The sequence below is a fragment of the Syngnathus leptorhynchus genome, chromosome 17 (assembly GCF_054491065.1).
Source record: "Syngnathus leptorhynchus isolate UIUO chromosome 17, UIUO_Slep, whole genome shotgun sequence".
Lineage (NCBI taxonomy): Eukaryota > Metazoa > Chordata > Actinopteri > Syngnathiformes > Syngnathidae > Syngnathus > Syngnathus leptorhynchus.
The window spans coordinates 866,151-882,687 of NC_141211.1; the positions used below are offsets into that span (position 1 = coordinate 866,151).

Here is a 16,537-nt window from a genome sequence, read left to right on the forward strand (position 1 = left end):
AGATAGATAGATAGATAGATAGATAGATAGATAGATAGATAGATAGATAGATAGATAGATAGATAGATAGAGAGAGAGAGAGAGAGAGAGAGAGAGAGAGAGAGAGAGAGAGAGAGAGAGAGAGAGAGAGAGAGAGAGAGAGAGAGAGAGAGAGAGAGAGAGAGATAGATAGATAGATAGATAGATAGATAGATAGATAGATAGATAGATAGATAGATAGATAGATAGATAGATAGATAGATAGATATATATATATATATATATATATATATATATATATATATATATATATATATATATATATATATATATATATATATATATATATATATATATATATATATATATGAGCCTTGCCTTGCTGTGGAAATTTCAAAGATGCGGGGGTCATGCATAATCACAGACCGATCTAGCAGTGGGATCAATGGACAGCCACATCCAGTGACCTTTTCAATGTCGAGTTCACGATTCACTTTTGGGTCTATTCCCACTAACCTGTTGGCTCTCCTGGTACGATGGTGGAGGAACGCGCTGGGTGGCCATCATTATCACTGCAGGTGCCGGAGACACATGTTGCATCATGGGATAGCGTCACATTGAGACTGAGAAAGACGGAAAAGATTTATTTGGGATACACATATAGCTATACCATTCCTAAAAGAAAGCGATAACCCGTCATCCTATTTAGCTAACTTTGTAGCGAGACAGCTGGCTTCATTGTTGAAGCGTTATCAAGCCAATCAAGAGGCTAATTAGGGCTGTTGCCAGTGGGCTAATTGCTATCGGCCAGGACCCCACACGGCTAAGTGCTTTACCCTGTGGAATGCCACTGTCACATTCACCCACACTGTAGGAGCTAATTGGTTCGGGGGTGCATTGCGACCGCGCGCGCACAAATAGGCCCCCTGCAATCAGCCCAACTTACTAGAGGCAAGCACAGCAGGCCAACTTTCCCCAAGCTACAGATAACCTATGTGCTTATGCCAGTGAATTTCAAGCTGAGGGGGAGTGGTCTTTTAGTAGAATAATAGGAATCACAAGAATCAATTCAATCCCAATAATAATGACGAGAACAATAAATCCTTAGACGCTTCAAGAAATCTAACAGCCAGCTTTAGTAAGGCTTAATTAAGAGATAAAAGCTATATGACATGGATTAAAGCTTGAAAAATCATTCCAAAAATAAATTCAACTTAAACACACTATAAGTACAGTCAAGAAGTCTTTTTGTTTTCAATCATTTTGTGTCTTGGTTTTTGTTGCTCTCATTCCAAGTGCTGAAAGGCATCTTCTCTGTTATCTCTTCTCATTTTAATTGCAAAATACAGCCAGTGTGTTAGTGATTGCAAATTGTGCATTCATTGATGAGACTGAAGATAAAGCAATTCCAATTATGGCACAGTATTTTAGAGGGGCTCTCAACTTTCACTATCCCTCCAAGGAACAAAACCGCAAAATAGCAATTTGGAGAAGAGAACAATGCCCGTCCATAAAAATACAAACACATAAAAACAGTATAGTACAAGCACGCTAGTCTCAAATTGAATACAAAAGTAACTTTTCTTTTAAGTGGTGAAATGACTTCATACATGACAGTATTACACAAATTGTACTATTTGAAAATTGCCTGTAGCAGCAATCAAAATTCACCAGTGAGCATTAAATGAAAAAGTCGGCATAAAAGTAACATCAAAGAGCTCTGTGAATTTGGATTGGAGGCAAACACGTCCTTTATGGATTTTACGCAGTACAGGGGGGGGGGGGGGGGATTCTCTTCAATATTCAACTTTCAGACAACTCCAAGGTGTAGACTTGAGGCTCTTGCCTAATAAATGCAAAATGAGTCATGATTGCCTCTGGCCTGTTACTTCAAACAAGCCGCCGTTATATAGCCGATCGGGTATTATGGATGGATGGATACAGCTTCATTCTTCTCAATGCTTCATTGAAACGCCAAGCAGGAGGCAACCACGCTGAAACCACGTCACGCCATTCAGACTGTCAGCTTTTAGCAAAATATCTTTTCGAGCACAAAGCGGCTTGAAAAACGGTAAAAAAAAAAAAAAGCCTAGGAAAGGGAGCCCACAATTACTGGCGACGTGTGCTACACACAAAACACCGAGGCTCATCCAAAATATTGTCCAAATTCACAGGTACATTGACAGCCAGAGGCAAATATCTTTGGGCCTCTCCAAGGTTAAGCTAGCTCAACATAAAGCCCCTTTTGGAATCCTGTTGCCACTCCCTAAGCACCTCATTAACCTGGACCTGTAGCAGCTTTCCATCGAGTCCACGTGTTCAACTACCTGCTCCTCAATAACCCACACTTAAAATTCATGCTGGTATGATTTATTTATCGGCCCGTGTTCACCGGAGCACTTTTTCAACACCAATTAGTTCCAGTGAGCTTTATGCTGAACACAAGCGGTGAGAGACTTAGCCCAACTATTTGATTGAATGTCTTTACACCGCATCATTTCATTTCAATCAAATAAAAACAATGCTTCGAAGATTTTTGCTTCATTTGGTGGTCTGTTTTCATTTCATACTTGAATTCAGTCAAACCTTCTTCACTTGATTTCTTTCTGCCAAACTTCTTGATGAATGTCCTTCATATTTTGAAATCCAGCAGTATTAAGACATCCATGGGTATTTCCCTGGGGTTTGCCAGATTCATGGTGTCCAATGGCATCAGTTGGCAATTGTTGTTGTCTTTTATGCAAATGTGGATATGACTGTTATATTGGGATTTTGCTTCTGAAAAGTCCATTCAAGTGAAACTACAATCGGCCAAAATTCATTGGAATTCCCAAATGACAAGAGGAATATATGCAGATAAACTCATTAACATCACTAAAAAGGCCTTATAATGAGATGCTTTTCCCTTTTCTTCGAAGAGGGAAACAAAGATAAAAATAATATTCAGATAGCACCACAAGCTTGATCAAGGACTACTGAATTGCCTACTCTGTTTAAAAAAAAAAAAAAAAAAAAAGAGACATCAAAGAGGAAAACATACTTCATTATGGCCAAATGGTTATATTCTGGGGTTTTTTAAGCACAAGTTTGCCTCCCAAAAGTTGGCTTTTGCTTCTTGGTATGCATGCATGGCTTAACCCCGCCCCTTCTCCTTTCAGATGGCAGGACATCTGGAGTTTATTTCAGCACCGACAGACATCGGATCTCCCCTAGGCGGCGGACTGGATGGGTGGCCGGCCGGCCGACCCGCTGCAGACCCCTTGAAGCTGGGCCCCGCTCCAATTTGATTGAAAGATACACACCTCAATTTGTACAACGGAACAATACAATCTACATTTCAGTGGAGGCTGAAATTGGCAAATCTATATTTGTGTGTTGGATTGACAGACAAGAAAGGAGAGGGGGTGTGGGTGGGGTGATAAATCCTCGCCAGAGAGTGGAGGAAAAAGTGAGAAAATGTGAACAAGTGTCCTTTGGAGTAAATGGCATCCATCTCCAATTATCTTTGCTTGCCATGCCACGGAGGAGCCTGACTTAATTAAAATGAGTTGAGAGGAAGGAGCTGGCGCTCGGTGATTGAGGGGGCAAGCGCTTGACATATCTGCAATAAAACACAAAAGCCGTATAATACGTCGCACGGGCTGACGACCGACCACTCTCCCTTTTCGATTGTTGACTTCAAAAGAGAGAAAGAAATGATTTGCACCAAATTGCTGGCAAATCTGGTGCTTTAATACAAAGGAATCATTCAAATGGCCATTGTTTTCATCTCGTCCAATTGTCTTGACACTGACCTTTTCACAGGTTTGTTTCGATGGAAACAACACACACAGCCCCAATTTATAGTGGGTGGTGCTTATTCCCCATTGGAGGGTACACAAATGAAAATCAGTCACCCATTTATTCAGGTCTGTCATGTCACATCAAAGTGCTTTTTTCTTTTCTTTTCAATTCAAAACAGCCTAAAACAATGGTGTCATGTGACACTTGTTGATTTTTCTGTGAATTTCCTTCCCCCTGGGATGAAAAAAAGATGGGTCTAGCTTTGCATCTGGATGCAAAGTTCAAGCCTCACTGACTTACTGCAGTGCAGTGCGCATGACTGAACGAGCAGGGTGTGCAGCCACTACGTCTCTGGGGTACACGGCTTTCTCCAAGTCCACAAAGCTCCACTTTTCACACACAAATCACACACATCCCTCTCTGTCACCTACTCAGCCAACACTCGTGTCACAGCTGTGCTTTTTGTCTTATTGTACAGTCCTGTATTTGGCGCTGAACATAACACAAAGTCAGACTGTTGAATCGAGCGTGTTTGCTTGCACAGAAGGTGGGTGGGTGCAAAAATGTCAACTTTAACACTGACAAATGCATTGTTTCTTAACGACTTCATACACCAAATATTTACATTAACAATTTTAGCAATAAATACATCTTTATAGAGTGCTTTGTCTATTTATGTAGATGATGAGGATGAAATATAATTATTGGGACAGCCATCCATCCATGCAATTTTTGCCCCTCTGTATTCCCCAAAAAATAAATTGGTGAAAAAGCAATTTGCAGGAACATAAAAAAGCTTGATGTAGATCGAGGAAAGGGAAGACTAACCTGTGCTTTTTGTGAGAATATTGGTGATTTAGCTCTGCCGCCCCCCTCCATCTGTTTTGTTTTCCTTCCATCTCTGTTTTTTGATGAGCTGTGTCTTCAGCCCCCATATAAAATCCCATTAGCTCTTAATGAAGTCGGGCTCCTAGCCTCTTGGCCTCACCTCATTTAGCACGATTGTCTTGCGGCCATTAGCATCCAGGCAATTACAGGCGTACGACAAGAGTAATTGGAAATGGCGACAGGAATGCTGAGAAATGAGAATAAATAAATAGAAAAAGATATTCCCACTAATAAGCTCCTATTCAAATGACACGGAGGGAGCCGCGTGTGTCTAAGTTAAATCAACATAATTACAATTAGGCTTGCTAGGGGTAAAGAGTGCCAGTGAGGCTAAGATTGATATGGATGGATTCTTACAGAAATGTGATGGGAAGAATTGTGAGCTCATACTGCGAACATAATAATGAAGAGCACAAGCGGAACCTTCAACTTTTGCGAGGTCAGGGAGGTCGTGTTTGCGAGCAGCGCAATATTGCTTCATTTGCATAGCCACGGTCAAAACTTTGGACAACTTTCTGGCTAATTGACTCATAATTGCTGGAGGGAGAACAAAGAGATTTTGGGGGGGGGATTGATCAAATGAAAATTCACTTTTGCGCTGCCTTTCCATCTGTTTTGACAAGAATATAGTGTCTATGCAAAAGAGCAATCTGTTTTAATTCTGGTCGAAACATGACTTGATTGTGTTAAGAGAATGGCGGCAAAATGTCAAAAGGTGATTGAAAATGTCTGGGTGACTAATGCAGGCTGGCCGCCAAATTGCAACGGCATCACTGGTGTTCTTCACTCGACTGCATTATCAAGCCAGCTTGGCCCCTACTTCATAAGCTGACTGACAGGTGGCAGAAACATGATCTGAAAAGACCTTCCATCGGGGAAGCTCCCCTACTTAAACGGAAATGCCGCTCTCTCGCTCGCTCTCTCGCCAGCCAACCAACCAACGGACAACAGCGCAGTGGTCTCTGCAGCTGAATGATGTAAGGGGGGCTGAAAATGGGGGACCTAGACTACAAAGGGAAAGACAGGGGGTGTAATGGAGTTTTTGGGCTGATAAATCAAGTACCAAAGCAAGACGCCAGTGTCCGAGGCTCAAACGGGAAATGCGAGGCCGGCTCCCACAATAGTGAGTCCCAAGTGGCTTGTCCACAATAGAACATCAACAGCAGCCAAGGTCTCATTGCTAAAGTAAGATGGAGCCACCCTGCTCGCTGCAGCTTTTTTTACACAGCTAATGCCGGCCGGGGGTAGTGCACCAAATGAAAATCTTGAAGAGGCACGCCAAGCACTTAAAAGCCCAGGGTTTGCGGACATTAGCTGTGTGATTAGTCTTTCCTTTATGGAGGAACACCAAAATGGCACAGTGTAACCAGACCTCCTCAAGCTTTCAGCTAAACATTGCCATGTGTGCAGCTGCCTCATAAGCTATCTTTTTTTTATTGTGTCTGCAGATGCCTTCTTTATATATACATTTATATTTACTGCGGTGTCATAGATCTAATTGTATTCAAGTCATTGACAAGATCAAGGTTTGGCAGCACAACATGAAAGCGTTGTCATAGCAAGTCAATGCTTGGTTTGAGTCCATTTGAAATGGCTATAGTATACTTTGAGTGATTCCGTTTTAACTGTGAGAGGATGTTTTACTTACAGTTAGCTGGCCCGCAGCATAACAGCAGCTTTGACTTGTGCTTGCGCCGTGGCGGCCCAGGGTCCAACTCTTCTCAAAGAGCCTGTCAACAGATGACCATGTTAAATACATCATCATTGGGGGAGAGATTTGCAAACAAACTAATTCGATGTGGTGAAGCGAAATGTGGTGAGGAGCAACTGACTGACGGGTCCTCATGAAGCGACACGCCACTAAAGTGGAGGTATGGCGCACATGCAAAACATTGAAGTTCAATCATGCATTCAGGGTAGGACACCTGATCTTTCGCTTAAAGCTCCCCCAGAACAGTGGGAGTACGGTCAGGGCTCACAACGGGCCTCCAGCACACACACACAGCCTCTGATGGGATGGTGTTTATTCACTTTAGCACTGCTCAGTGGGGACTACTGTGTGCTAGCTATGCGGGCACTACCAGAGGGTCTATGTCGACAAGTCTCTGTATTAGAGCGGCTAAGAAGAAGCTTTATTCTTCCCGTCATGTGCGCTGTGCAATGCTATGTCGCAGGCAATGACACCATCCCTTTCAAATCGAAACAATACCATTCAATAGAAACTCACCTTTGGTCCTTTACCTAATGCTGACATCCATTTGCACCAAAAGTAGTACATTGACCTTCCGTTTATTGAATTTTGCTTCATGCATAGGTTAGCTAGCGAGCAACGCACAATAGCGGGCACACAAAGGCAACCTATCCCCTTATGGGAGTGGTTGACTCATTGCATTTTTGCATTGTCTCATGGGAAGGCTCTTTAAGAGAAAGCCACTGTCTTAAAGATTCTCCTGTTTTGGGGTCAAAGTGGAAAAGAAGTGAGCCACCCACGAGACCGTTTTCCCACAATGTCTCTGCAGCTATGGCCCCCAGCTGTTCATGGACTTCCATAACAACAGCTGCACAGAGGTTTAGTGGTTCATGTTGCTATGACAACAGCAGGATCAATTGGCATGCACAGACTCGGCGCTAATAGCGAAAATGACATGATGCCATATCCCACCTCAATCAGACACTTTTTTTTTTTTTTTTTTTACTGCTTTGAGAGTTAATAGGCTTCTAAAGCAAGAAGATTCACCAGAATGACTCTTGGATAGTTTTGAGTATTGAACGTACATAGATCCCGAGCACAAAATACACAAAAGAACGTTACAATAGTTCAAACATTTATGCATCTTTTGTGTATATTTGCTGTTTTTTTCCCGCCAGCAGTCAATGCAGCATACAGGGCGTCAAAACAATGGCTTTAGCTAGGAGTCCCGCAGGGGTAACCAGAACCGGTGCAGCATCGCCACGGGAATAAGTCCAACATTTAACGAGCCTGCCACCGATAAGGACAGCTGTGCCAGACAAAACAAGTTCGCATAGTTCTCTGGTAAATTTCCAGCTTCAGCTGGAGGTGCCCTGACTTGAGGTATCATCACTTCAAAAGGTTATCTTGGCCTATCTTACTTAACAATAGGATGAAATGATATTTCTTTAGCCTAGATATGTGGCAAATTCATTCTAATTGAGATGAGTAGAAAGGAACTGCTCAGAGAAAATTGGCCACGCCACGCCACGCCGCTGTGTTCAAAGACATCTGTCCGTCTTCACATACTATGTCTTTTTACTTACACGTAACGGCACCATTGAACTGAGTCTGAGGAAGCTGGACTGTTCGAAGCTTGTCTGTTGAGTCGTTTTGCTGCGAGTGTGATTTTGCAAGAAGAAAAAATGTCAACTTTGTGACTGTTTGGGTAAGAAGAGAAAAGGAAAAAAAAGGAGAAGGAATTCTGGTGCTTGCCGCAGTGACCAACTTAACAGACGGCATCCTGCTGAGCCTGTCTTGTGATGTGTGGAAAAACATAGCGGTCAGGATGTCTTTGTTGAAACTCTTTCTCGCTCCACAAAGAAAAAGCTGTTCCAGATCTACTGATTTGTAATCACTAAGGTCTAGTGACGGTAGGTGTCCGAAGATTTTCCACACGCAAAAGTCTTACGTCCAAACAATGAAGCATAACATGACATGAAGCACAGCAGCAAATATAATACAGCAAGGCAGATTTTCAGAGACAAAAAAAAAAAAAAGACCCACTCCTTGTTTATTTTTCAGCATGTGCAATCAGAGCAGATGCAGCGGAAACAAACTGATTGATTACTCCAGAACAGTATTTTTTAATTGAATCCTACAGAAGTGAGGAAAACTACAAGAATTGAGTTGAGCGCATTCCAGCTGACACGCTGCGTCTGCCGCCACAAATGACACGACCTTTGTATACACAAATATTCACGCTTGCAAAAAAGGCTGACTATGAATATGTTTCGCAATTTTTTCAACCCTTGTGACAGCAAATCCCACAAAGAAAAAATATAAAACAATGAATGAATCCATTTTATGGTAATTGTTTGAAATTCCAACTTTCACGGTATGAATTGAAAAGCCAATGAGTTGCAAGTGCTCGTCCTGTAGAAACGCCTGTCAAAACAAATCAAGAAGACATTTTCTACCATCTGTGTCTACCAATGCTAATGCACTATGCAGTGGAAGTTACACAAAGCGTATCTGGAAAGTCTTTATCGAAATGGAACGACTTTAAACAGAAAATGCCGTGGTAAGGTGTCACCACGGAGAACTTGAGCAGTGAATTAGTTTTGACCCTGCAGCCTCTCCCTCCTAAATATTTCCTTTCAAAGCTACGTAAACAATCCAGATGGCAGCCGACACTATCCGATTTCCAACTTCCATTTGCACCACACTGACGATTAAGGTCGTCAGAGACAAGTACGTGCTTCCCACACGAGATTGAGGCAGAAAAATCAAGCGCTTTTGTCACATAACACCTCCAAGCTACTGTATTTATCCCTATGTGCTGCTCACCAACCTTTGGAGAAGAACCTTTAAATTAGAGCGAGTGAGCGAGCGAGCGAGTGGGAGGTGTGTGTGTGTGTGTGTGTGTGTGTGTGTGTGTGTGTGTGTGTGTGTGGTGCTCAGCTGCCATCTCTCTGCTCTTTAATTCAATAGTTTATTCGTTTATGAAAATGAAGTTAAGGATCATGACATAAAGCACCAAAAGCTCCCAACAATAAATAAAACTTTGGACTATTCTGAAGTTGCCTTCAATGGGCCATGACATCAATCCTATAAAAGACCAGCTAAAGCAATCTGTCCGTCCGTCTGTCTGTCTTCTCACGAGTGTGCTGGATGGAGCCCATCCCAGCTGAGTCATTTTTAATAGGGCGCACAAGAGGCAAACAGCTGACTTGTACCCAAATGACGTGCGAGTGAGCCCACGGGATTTCCTCACAACGCCGTGCTTTCTTTCAATCCATGAGCACATGATGTGAGCAGTTCTGTACCTTCTTTGCCGCAACTCCATACTGTAAATGTTTATATCCCCGGGAGACAAAAACCAATAGAGTAAAGTCATTATCAAAAGACATTCATTTAATGAGTTTGGAACTTCTGTTTACTTTGCAATAAAAGTAACAGTGGAGGAACAACAGAAACCCTGCTGCTGCTGCTGCCGACTATGAACACATCTCGGAACACAGACGAGCCAAGAGACGTTGCCGTCTGGATCGTGGAGTGACGTGACGGACAAACGCCAGCCGGAAACATCCGCGTGGGCCATCTACTTGTTGTCATTGTAACAAAAGCCATACTTGCCATGAGCCCTGCAACATGTGGAGCAACTAGCTCACGCACGGCATAAAAACACACCTAAAATGAGCTGACTTGAGGAAGACCACAAAACTCGACATCATTCTTAATCCCGGATGCTGCAAATAATCTTGTGAAGGATTTTAATTTTTTTTTCTAAATCTGCTTGCCAATGATCTGCTGTTCAATTGAATTCAAATATTTTGAACGTCACACATTTGGGCGGATTCTGGAGTAGAATAAATTGGGGATATACTGGAAGGCTTCATATTTGTGTGTGTAGAGCGCTCCTCATTTATTAGGATGATCTACATTCCACAAGAGATAAGAACCAATCATAAACTGTTGCTCATTTGATTTTGTGCTTGATCCTTGAATAAGAACTATTGATGTCTGGAAATAATATCCTTTTAAAAACACTCGACAACTGACGCCAAAGATTGGGAAATTGGCTTCAGTGTTTCACTTCTCGATCGTTCATTTGCATATTGACCGGCCCGTAGCTAAATCTCTCCGAACCGTGTGGCATACTTCGGATCATGCCAATGCAAGACTGACCAAAAGTAAAGCTCGCAGTCTGTCTTGAAGCGGAGGCGAGAGCCTTAAGCGGGCCAAAAACGTGCAACACAACCCAATTGACAAAACGTTTGCTGAACTATTGAACATAATAGAGCCAAACGCAAATGCTGACATGATCCCAAATGATCTCAATTTTGAACCAAAATAAAACCATTACTTTGGGAAAATAACAAGTTTGCCAATTTTCTGTCACCTTATATACACCGAGGTACTAACTGAATCCAAATGTATGCATGTTTGTGAACTATCAATTGAATAAAAATAACATCCTGTTTGTTCATAAAGGAATGGAATTGTCAACAATACATTCATTCATGGAAAACATCATTAACAGATTCAGTGAGTATTCAAATAATCATGAGATGCAGCCCGAATCAATATAATAATCGGCCCTTAAATGATTCCATGGCGATAGCTCAAAAAAAAAAAAAAAAAAAAAAAAAAAAAAAAAGCTACTCCCCATCAGAAATATGTAAATAGCGACAGAATACTTGCGGGCTGGGCTCTGCATGTCCAATGACACAAATCAATTAAGCTCTCAGCATGGTTGACAATGCAATGAACAAACATGGCCACGGGTGATTGCTGGGGATTCTTTTTAACTCGGGAATTTTGCAGTACGGTGCCACACTTTCATTTCTGTCGTGAAAAAGTAGTCACATGCTCATCCTCAGAAACATGTCAAATTTGTCTGACAGTAAAATTGAAATTTTCAAATGATTTGCTGTCATTGTTGTGATTCACCTGGCCTACCTATTTTACAACATACATTTAAGAGACATTTTCTAATTCCATTTCAGTTCACTTTGAGTTGCGAGTGTGTTTGTCATCTATTGGAGGTTAAAATTGCGGATGGATGAGCATGCTTCAAAGCTGACAATAAAGAATATAAAATCAATACTTTTTTTTTTAGTTCAAAGGACTAGCAGGTCAAAGTCAATCTGGGACTTGTAAACTTTCACAACATTTTGAATCCTAAGCAGACAGTGTTTACGTAAGTAGTCTAGTCTACCACTCCCTGACTTGGGCTCATCCGAGTCAATCAAACAAGGTTAAGACTAATGATGAGCATCCTAAACATGGTTATCAATAAAATCCATCCTCGGTGATATCAAGTGGTAAGCTCCCCGAAGACGGAGCATTTTCTTGGGAGTTTCTTTTAGTCCGGCACTGAATAGTAGTTTGATCATGTTCAAAAACTAGAAACTAAGCATACATTTACAACGGTGTGTTGAATGGCAGCAACAAAGACATGATGAAAAGATGTATATGGAAAAAAAAAACATCTAGAACAATTTTGTGTTGTTTCTTGGGTGTATAATATTTTGGGGGCAAATCAATGAAACACGGTCGAAATTAAATACTATTAGCTCGTGTCTATTTAGTATATTTTATAAATCAACAATTGCAAGTTTTCCTGTGACAAAAGCGTCCGAGCATTACTTTGGCGTTTCGTTGAATATTTGAATGATTTTGAAATATAAAGGATCTAACGCGCTGAAGACAAAAGGTTGAAATGCACAGCAATGACTCATTTGCAATCTGTTCTCCTGTTTAATTTGTTGGCGACAAATGCATTGAAAAGCAAACCAAAAACCAATCAGCCCGTCTACAACATATCAACAACAATAAAAGCCGTCGATAATACATCTGAAAAATCGCCGACACATAAATCCAGACGGAGGGGGGGGAAAAAAAAAAGAAAGAAAAAAATCCACTGGTCTGTCCCTCCAGCGCAAGAATACGTGTTCCCTCCTTTCCCTGTTTTCTTCCTCCCCTCCTCTACTTCCCCCTCCCTTGCTCTCTTCCTTCCTTCCTTCCTTCCTTCCTCCCTCCCTCGCTCGCTCGCTCGCTCGCTCTCTTCCTCCGGCCTGCCTGTCTGTCTGCCTGCCTGACTGCTGAGTCTATGAACAATGTCCTGCCTTTTGTAAGGAAGGGGGGTAATGGGGGGAAAGGGCCACTGAAATGTAAAGCGAGCCCAGCTCCCAAGCAGTGACATTGAAAATGAATGACAGCTTACCTGCATGCCAATCTTCATCAGACTGACACAAGCTTGACAGCACAGCCTATACTCCTCCACGCAGCGAGTGACGTCAGAGTTAGCAAGCCCCTCCCACTGAGCGCTCCGCTCCCCCATTTTCTCAGCGCATAACAGTCCGTCCGTCCGTCCCGCTGATGCCTTCAAGCGTCCATCGGAAAAACGCCGTTACTCGGTGGATGAACGATTTGCTGCACAATCATATCATCATCATAATAATAATCATATATTGTTGATCGTCATCGTAATAATAATACTCGGAACAGTGCTGGTGAGGTAGACGTCGTGAATATTCAATGTGTAAAATTTGACAAAGCAGCGACTCATTCATGCATGTTTTACAATTTTACAATCATGCATCTTCTCAGACTAATTTGTTACAGACAGTCAAATATATAAAGTTTCCCCCCCTTTCAAATAATTTCTTACGCTAATAATACGACAATGATTTGATTTATAAAATGATTTTTTTCATTTTGTTGCGATCATGTAAACGATATACAACTGATAAAGTAGAACGAAATGAACAATGGCGACGAATCGTAGTGAGAAAAACAAGACAATAATTCCATATACATGTTTGTGGGAGGAACAACTCGCTTTTCTTCCAGTTCATTCAAAAGCAAACTCTAGTCAGTTTCCCCAAACAAAAGCACATTTTGGAAGTTGATCAGGCAGGGCAGACCCGCCCCCTGCTGGCTCCATTCAACGACTACATGTCTTGAATTCGACATGAATTAGAACACTGCACTGTACTTGAGTGTACTATCATGTACTCGGAAGATGCAGCACGGCTTTGGATGGGAGTGGTGTCCCTTAAACAAACCTACAAATGTGTAATAAGAGTGCAGGGCCGTCTTTGTGTTCTCATCCCAAGTCATTTTGTTACCGACTTTATTCTACATGTATTATTATACATATCTTACGTATGCGTGCGTGCGCGATCGTGCGCGCGCCCGCCGCTTTGTATGCTGCTACACGTTTAGTTGACCGATTGCAATAGAATACGTACCGGACAAACAAAATGGAAGACCTCTGAGTTTAACCTTTGATGACTGTGGAAACAAGACCCTCAAAGCCAGAAGCTGATATTTCTCCAATCCCCACGAGGCTCGGGTATTTCAGCAACAACGAATTGGATAGGCTAGGCACGATTTGAGATAACCAATTACATTTGAGTTTGCTGTTACCAGGAAACGCTAGACGATTGGACGCGTTGGACGGGAGCTCAAATTTAGATACTGTCATGTATTTTCGTTTAGACTTAATTACTGGACGCACTAACATGAACAAGGCATATTTGCATCATCAAGACAGCACACTGGAAAGTATCGGAATGCGAATGTACCGTCGCCACTGTTCTGCAAGCCCCGATTTTTGCGTAAAGGCTAGCAGGCTCAGCTAACAGTTGTAATAGGACCGTAACAACGTTTCATAGTCAGAACGGATTTGGCCGACAAAGCGTCATCAAATGGCTACTACAGTCTTGGGAGTGGGCACAGGCGTTTTTGTCATCACTGCCGTTTGGATCGTGACTTTTGTGCTATGGTTGTTTCTGCTGAGGGCATCGGGATCATCAAAGTGAGTCACTCCTCCCAAATCTTGCGTGATGATAAACTAATGATCCAAGATAATCCAAGGTGCCTTTCCGAGCAATTCCGTCTGTGTTGTCAACCAAAGGAAAGATAAAGAAGTCAACTCTTGACGTATGTTCCACGGTGTTTTGTCGCGATGTATCCTCCCTCGTGTTGCGTGTAAACAAGGGAGCGAGCAGGTGACGATTTCTAGTGTGTGGCCGGCCTTCTACTTTTCCGTTTCATTTGGTTTACCAGTGGGAACAATACAGATGAGAGGTCGTGTCAAGATCATCATCAGTAATCAGTTAGAGATGAAGGAAATCGTTTGATAAGTGGCTTCCAAACTAAAGCAAAATGGATAGTCCGGTTCCCTGGGTTGGTCAAGGCATGTTCATAATTGCAGCGGTTCTTATCGTGACTCTCCTGCTTGGGTTTACACTGCAAAGAGCTACTGGATCACTTTTGTGAGAGCAGCATCAATACGCACGCACTCAATACAAAGCACAACTTACAAAGTACCATTACAAAGATGTGCCCTTTTATTTCATGATTGCTTAGTGTGATAAAAAAAAATGCAAATTGATATGACTTTAATTTGTTGTCTTCACAGTATGAAATGTATGTGTGTGCTTTTTATTTATTGATTCCCCCCCACCCTCCAGGCTAGGAGTTATTCCGGTCTTCCTGTTGGCTCTCATCATTACCCTGGCACTCGTGTTTTTCCCTCGAAGCTCAACGACCCCATCTGCTTTCAAAGAGAAAGAAGTATGCATTGCTTTGAAATGACATTTTCTGATGGCTCATTGTTATGGATGGATGGATGAATAAGAAGTATTTATTTGATGAAATTAATGTCTAAGATGCCATATCATATATGCCAGCCACCATTGCTAGAAAAGTGTCTCATTCATTTTTGGAGCGCACATTTCAATCATCTTTCATACTTCAATATATTCAATGAAATCATCCAAATGATTTTCATGCAAGAAACCCTAACCCTATGCATTGGCAGAGGGCAGTTATCTGAGCCTGTGGTAAATTGTTCAAATAAAGTCAAGGATCACAGTACTAATTAATTCTCATCCCAAGGGTAGTTGACCGGGCCAATTTCCTCTTTATGACATCCGCCCGCCTCACACACACACGCATGTGCTCAACAATCTATTAATAATGGCCCACACGTTGGCTTCCAACTTGCTGGCTATTGGCAAATTAAAAGGTGAGAAGCATTCAATGTCGCAAGCCCGCCTACCTCTTCAGTGTTGATTTATAAACGCACACTCACGTTGTCGTTCCAACATCTAACCTGGAAATGATTTTCTTTCTTGTATCTCATTTATGATTTTTTTTTCTTTTTTCCCCCCCTCCACAGATAGTGGACACTTTGTTCATCGCTCGCTACGCGCTGCTGGCTTTGGCGAGTGTGATCTTTCTCTGCGGGCTGTTCATGCTGCTCCCCTTTCATTTCTTGGAGCCTGTCTACGCTAAAGCTTTGAGAACGCACTAGAAGAATTGGCACTGCATCACAATGCCGCGAATGTCAACCACCCAAAAAAGAAGAAGAGAAGCCAAGGCCAGCGAGAGGCCCACTTTATCTTCATCACAGACTGTGGAACCCAAATAAGTGAAGAAACTTTCCCAGGCAGGGCCAAGTTCTCATTGGTTGGAGAGTGGCTTTTGCGTCAACATTTGTTATTTTCTAAAAGCCACGAGATAGAATAATGCCTTCACTGTCAATTGTGATCATTCCAATGTTCTATAAACGAGCAGATGCTTCTGCTCAATAAAACACTTGCCCTCTTCCTGTTTTGAAGCCTGACTGGAATTCCAACCAACCAGTATAATAAGAAGGAATCCAAAGCAATCCTATTAGTTCCGGCCCACATCTCTATACTGTGTGCAAAGCTATGCAGAACTTTTGACCTGGATGGGCTTTTTGTTTGGTTACATGGTTATCAGAGAGAAACCAACAAGAGTAAATGTCCATGTCTTGAAGACCGCAATCCCTAAAGAGCTGCTTTCCAATATCCAACGGTATCCCTTGGCTGACATTTTGTGTTCTTAGCATATGGCGGCCCCTTTTTGCTTCCCCCGTTTTCATTTTTGCGGCTGAGGAGTGGGAAAATGAGCAGAACAAAGCAAGTGGGGGGTTTGAGGGATCATTGCAAAGCGAGTCTTTGTGCCACGGCCAGCTGGACGTATAAAGAGACGTGGGCGGGAACATGGGAGAAAGTGAGGAGAGCGACGCGAGACGAAAAGCTGGAGAGTGTGAAGTTTGGAAAGTGCAAAGGGCTCTGCAGTAGATTGTGCATTCAGATGCACTCGAGCACAACTTCTTATTCTCCGCCATGTTGCCCTTGAATTGCGCTATGGACGCTACTAAGCCACCAA

At 42.3% G+C, this 16,537-nt stretch overlaps 2 protein-coding genes across 6 annotated transcripts in view; one reads left to right on the forward strand and one right to left on the reverse strand.

The window, feature by feature from the left end:
* LOC147042839 (homeobox protein PKNOX2-like) overlaps positions 1 to 16,537 on the reverse strand; it is a 33,088-nt gene that overhangs the window by 8,195 nt on the left and 8,356 nt on the right. Inside the window, exons 1-4 of one of the 4 annotated variants that reach the window (XM_085935524.1) lie at positions 13,582 to 14,243; positions 12,552 to 12,710; positions 6,299 to 6,380; positions 496 to 602 (exon numbers count right to left, since the gene is read on the reverse strand). In XM_085935524.1, the coding sequence (XP_085791650.1) occupies positions 496 to 582 (87 nt within the window). In that variant the 5' untranslated portion in view covers positions 583 to 602; positions 6,299 to 6,380; positions 12,552 to 12,710; positions 13,582 to 14,243. Of the gene's footprint in view, positions 1 to 495; positions 603 to 6,298; positions 6,381 to 12,551; positions 12,761 to 13,581; positions 14,244 to 16,537 lie in introns of those variants that run through there. The other 3 variants (XM_085935526.1, XM_085935525.1, XM_085935527.1) reach the window with 3 other exon arrangements.
* Positions 13,733 to 15,948, forward strand: tmem218 (transmembrane protein 218). 2 transcript variants are annotated; one of them, XM_085935529.1, is made up of 3 exons: positions 13,733 to 14,150; positions 14,809 to 14,911; positions 15,519 to 15,948. In XM_085935529.1, the coding sequence occupies exons 1-3, from the start codon at positions 14,041 to 14,043 to the stop codon at positions 15,651 to 15,653; spliced, it is 348 nt and encodes a 115-aa protein (XP_085791655.1). In that variant the 5' UTR covers positions 13,733 to 14,040; the 3' UTR covers positions 15,654 to 15,948. The 2 variants fall into 2 exon arrangements, with proteins under 2 accessions (XP_085791655.1, XP_085791656.1); XM_085935530.1 differs by lacking the exon at positions 13,733 to 14,150 and adding an exon at positions 14,207 to 14,610.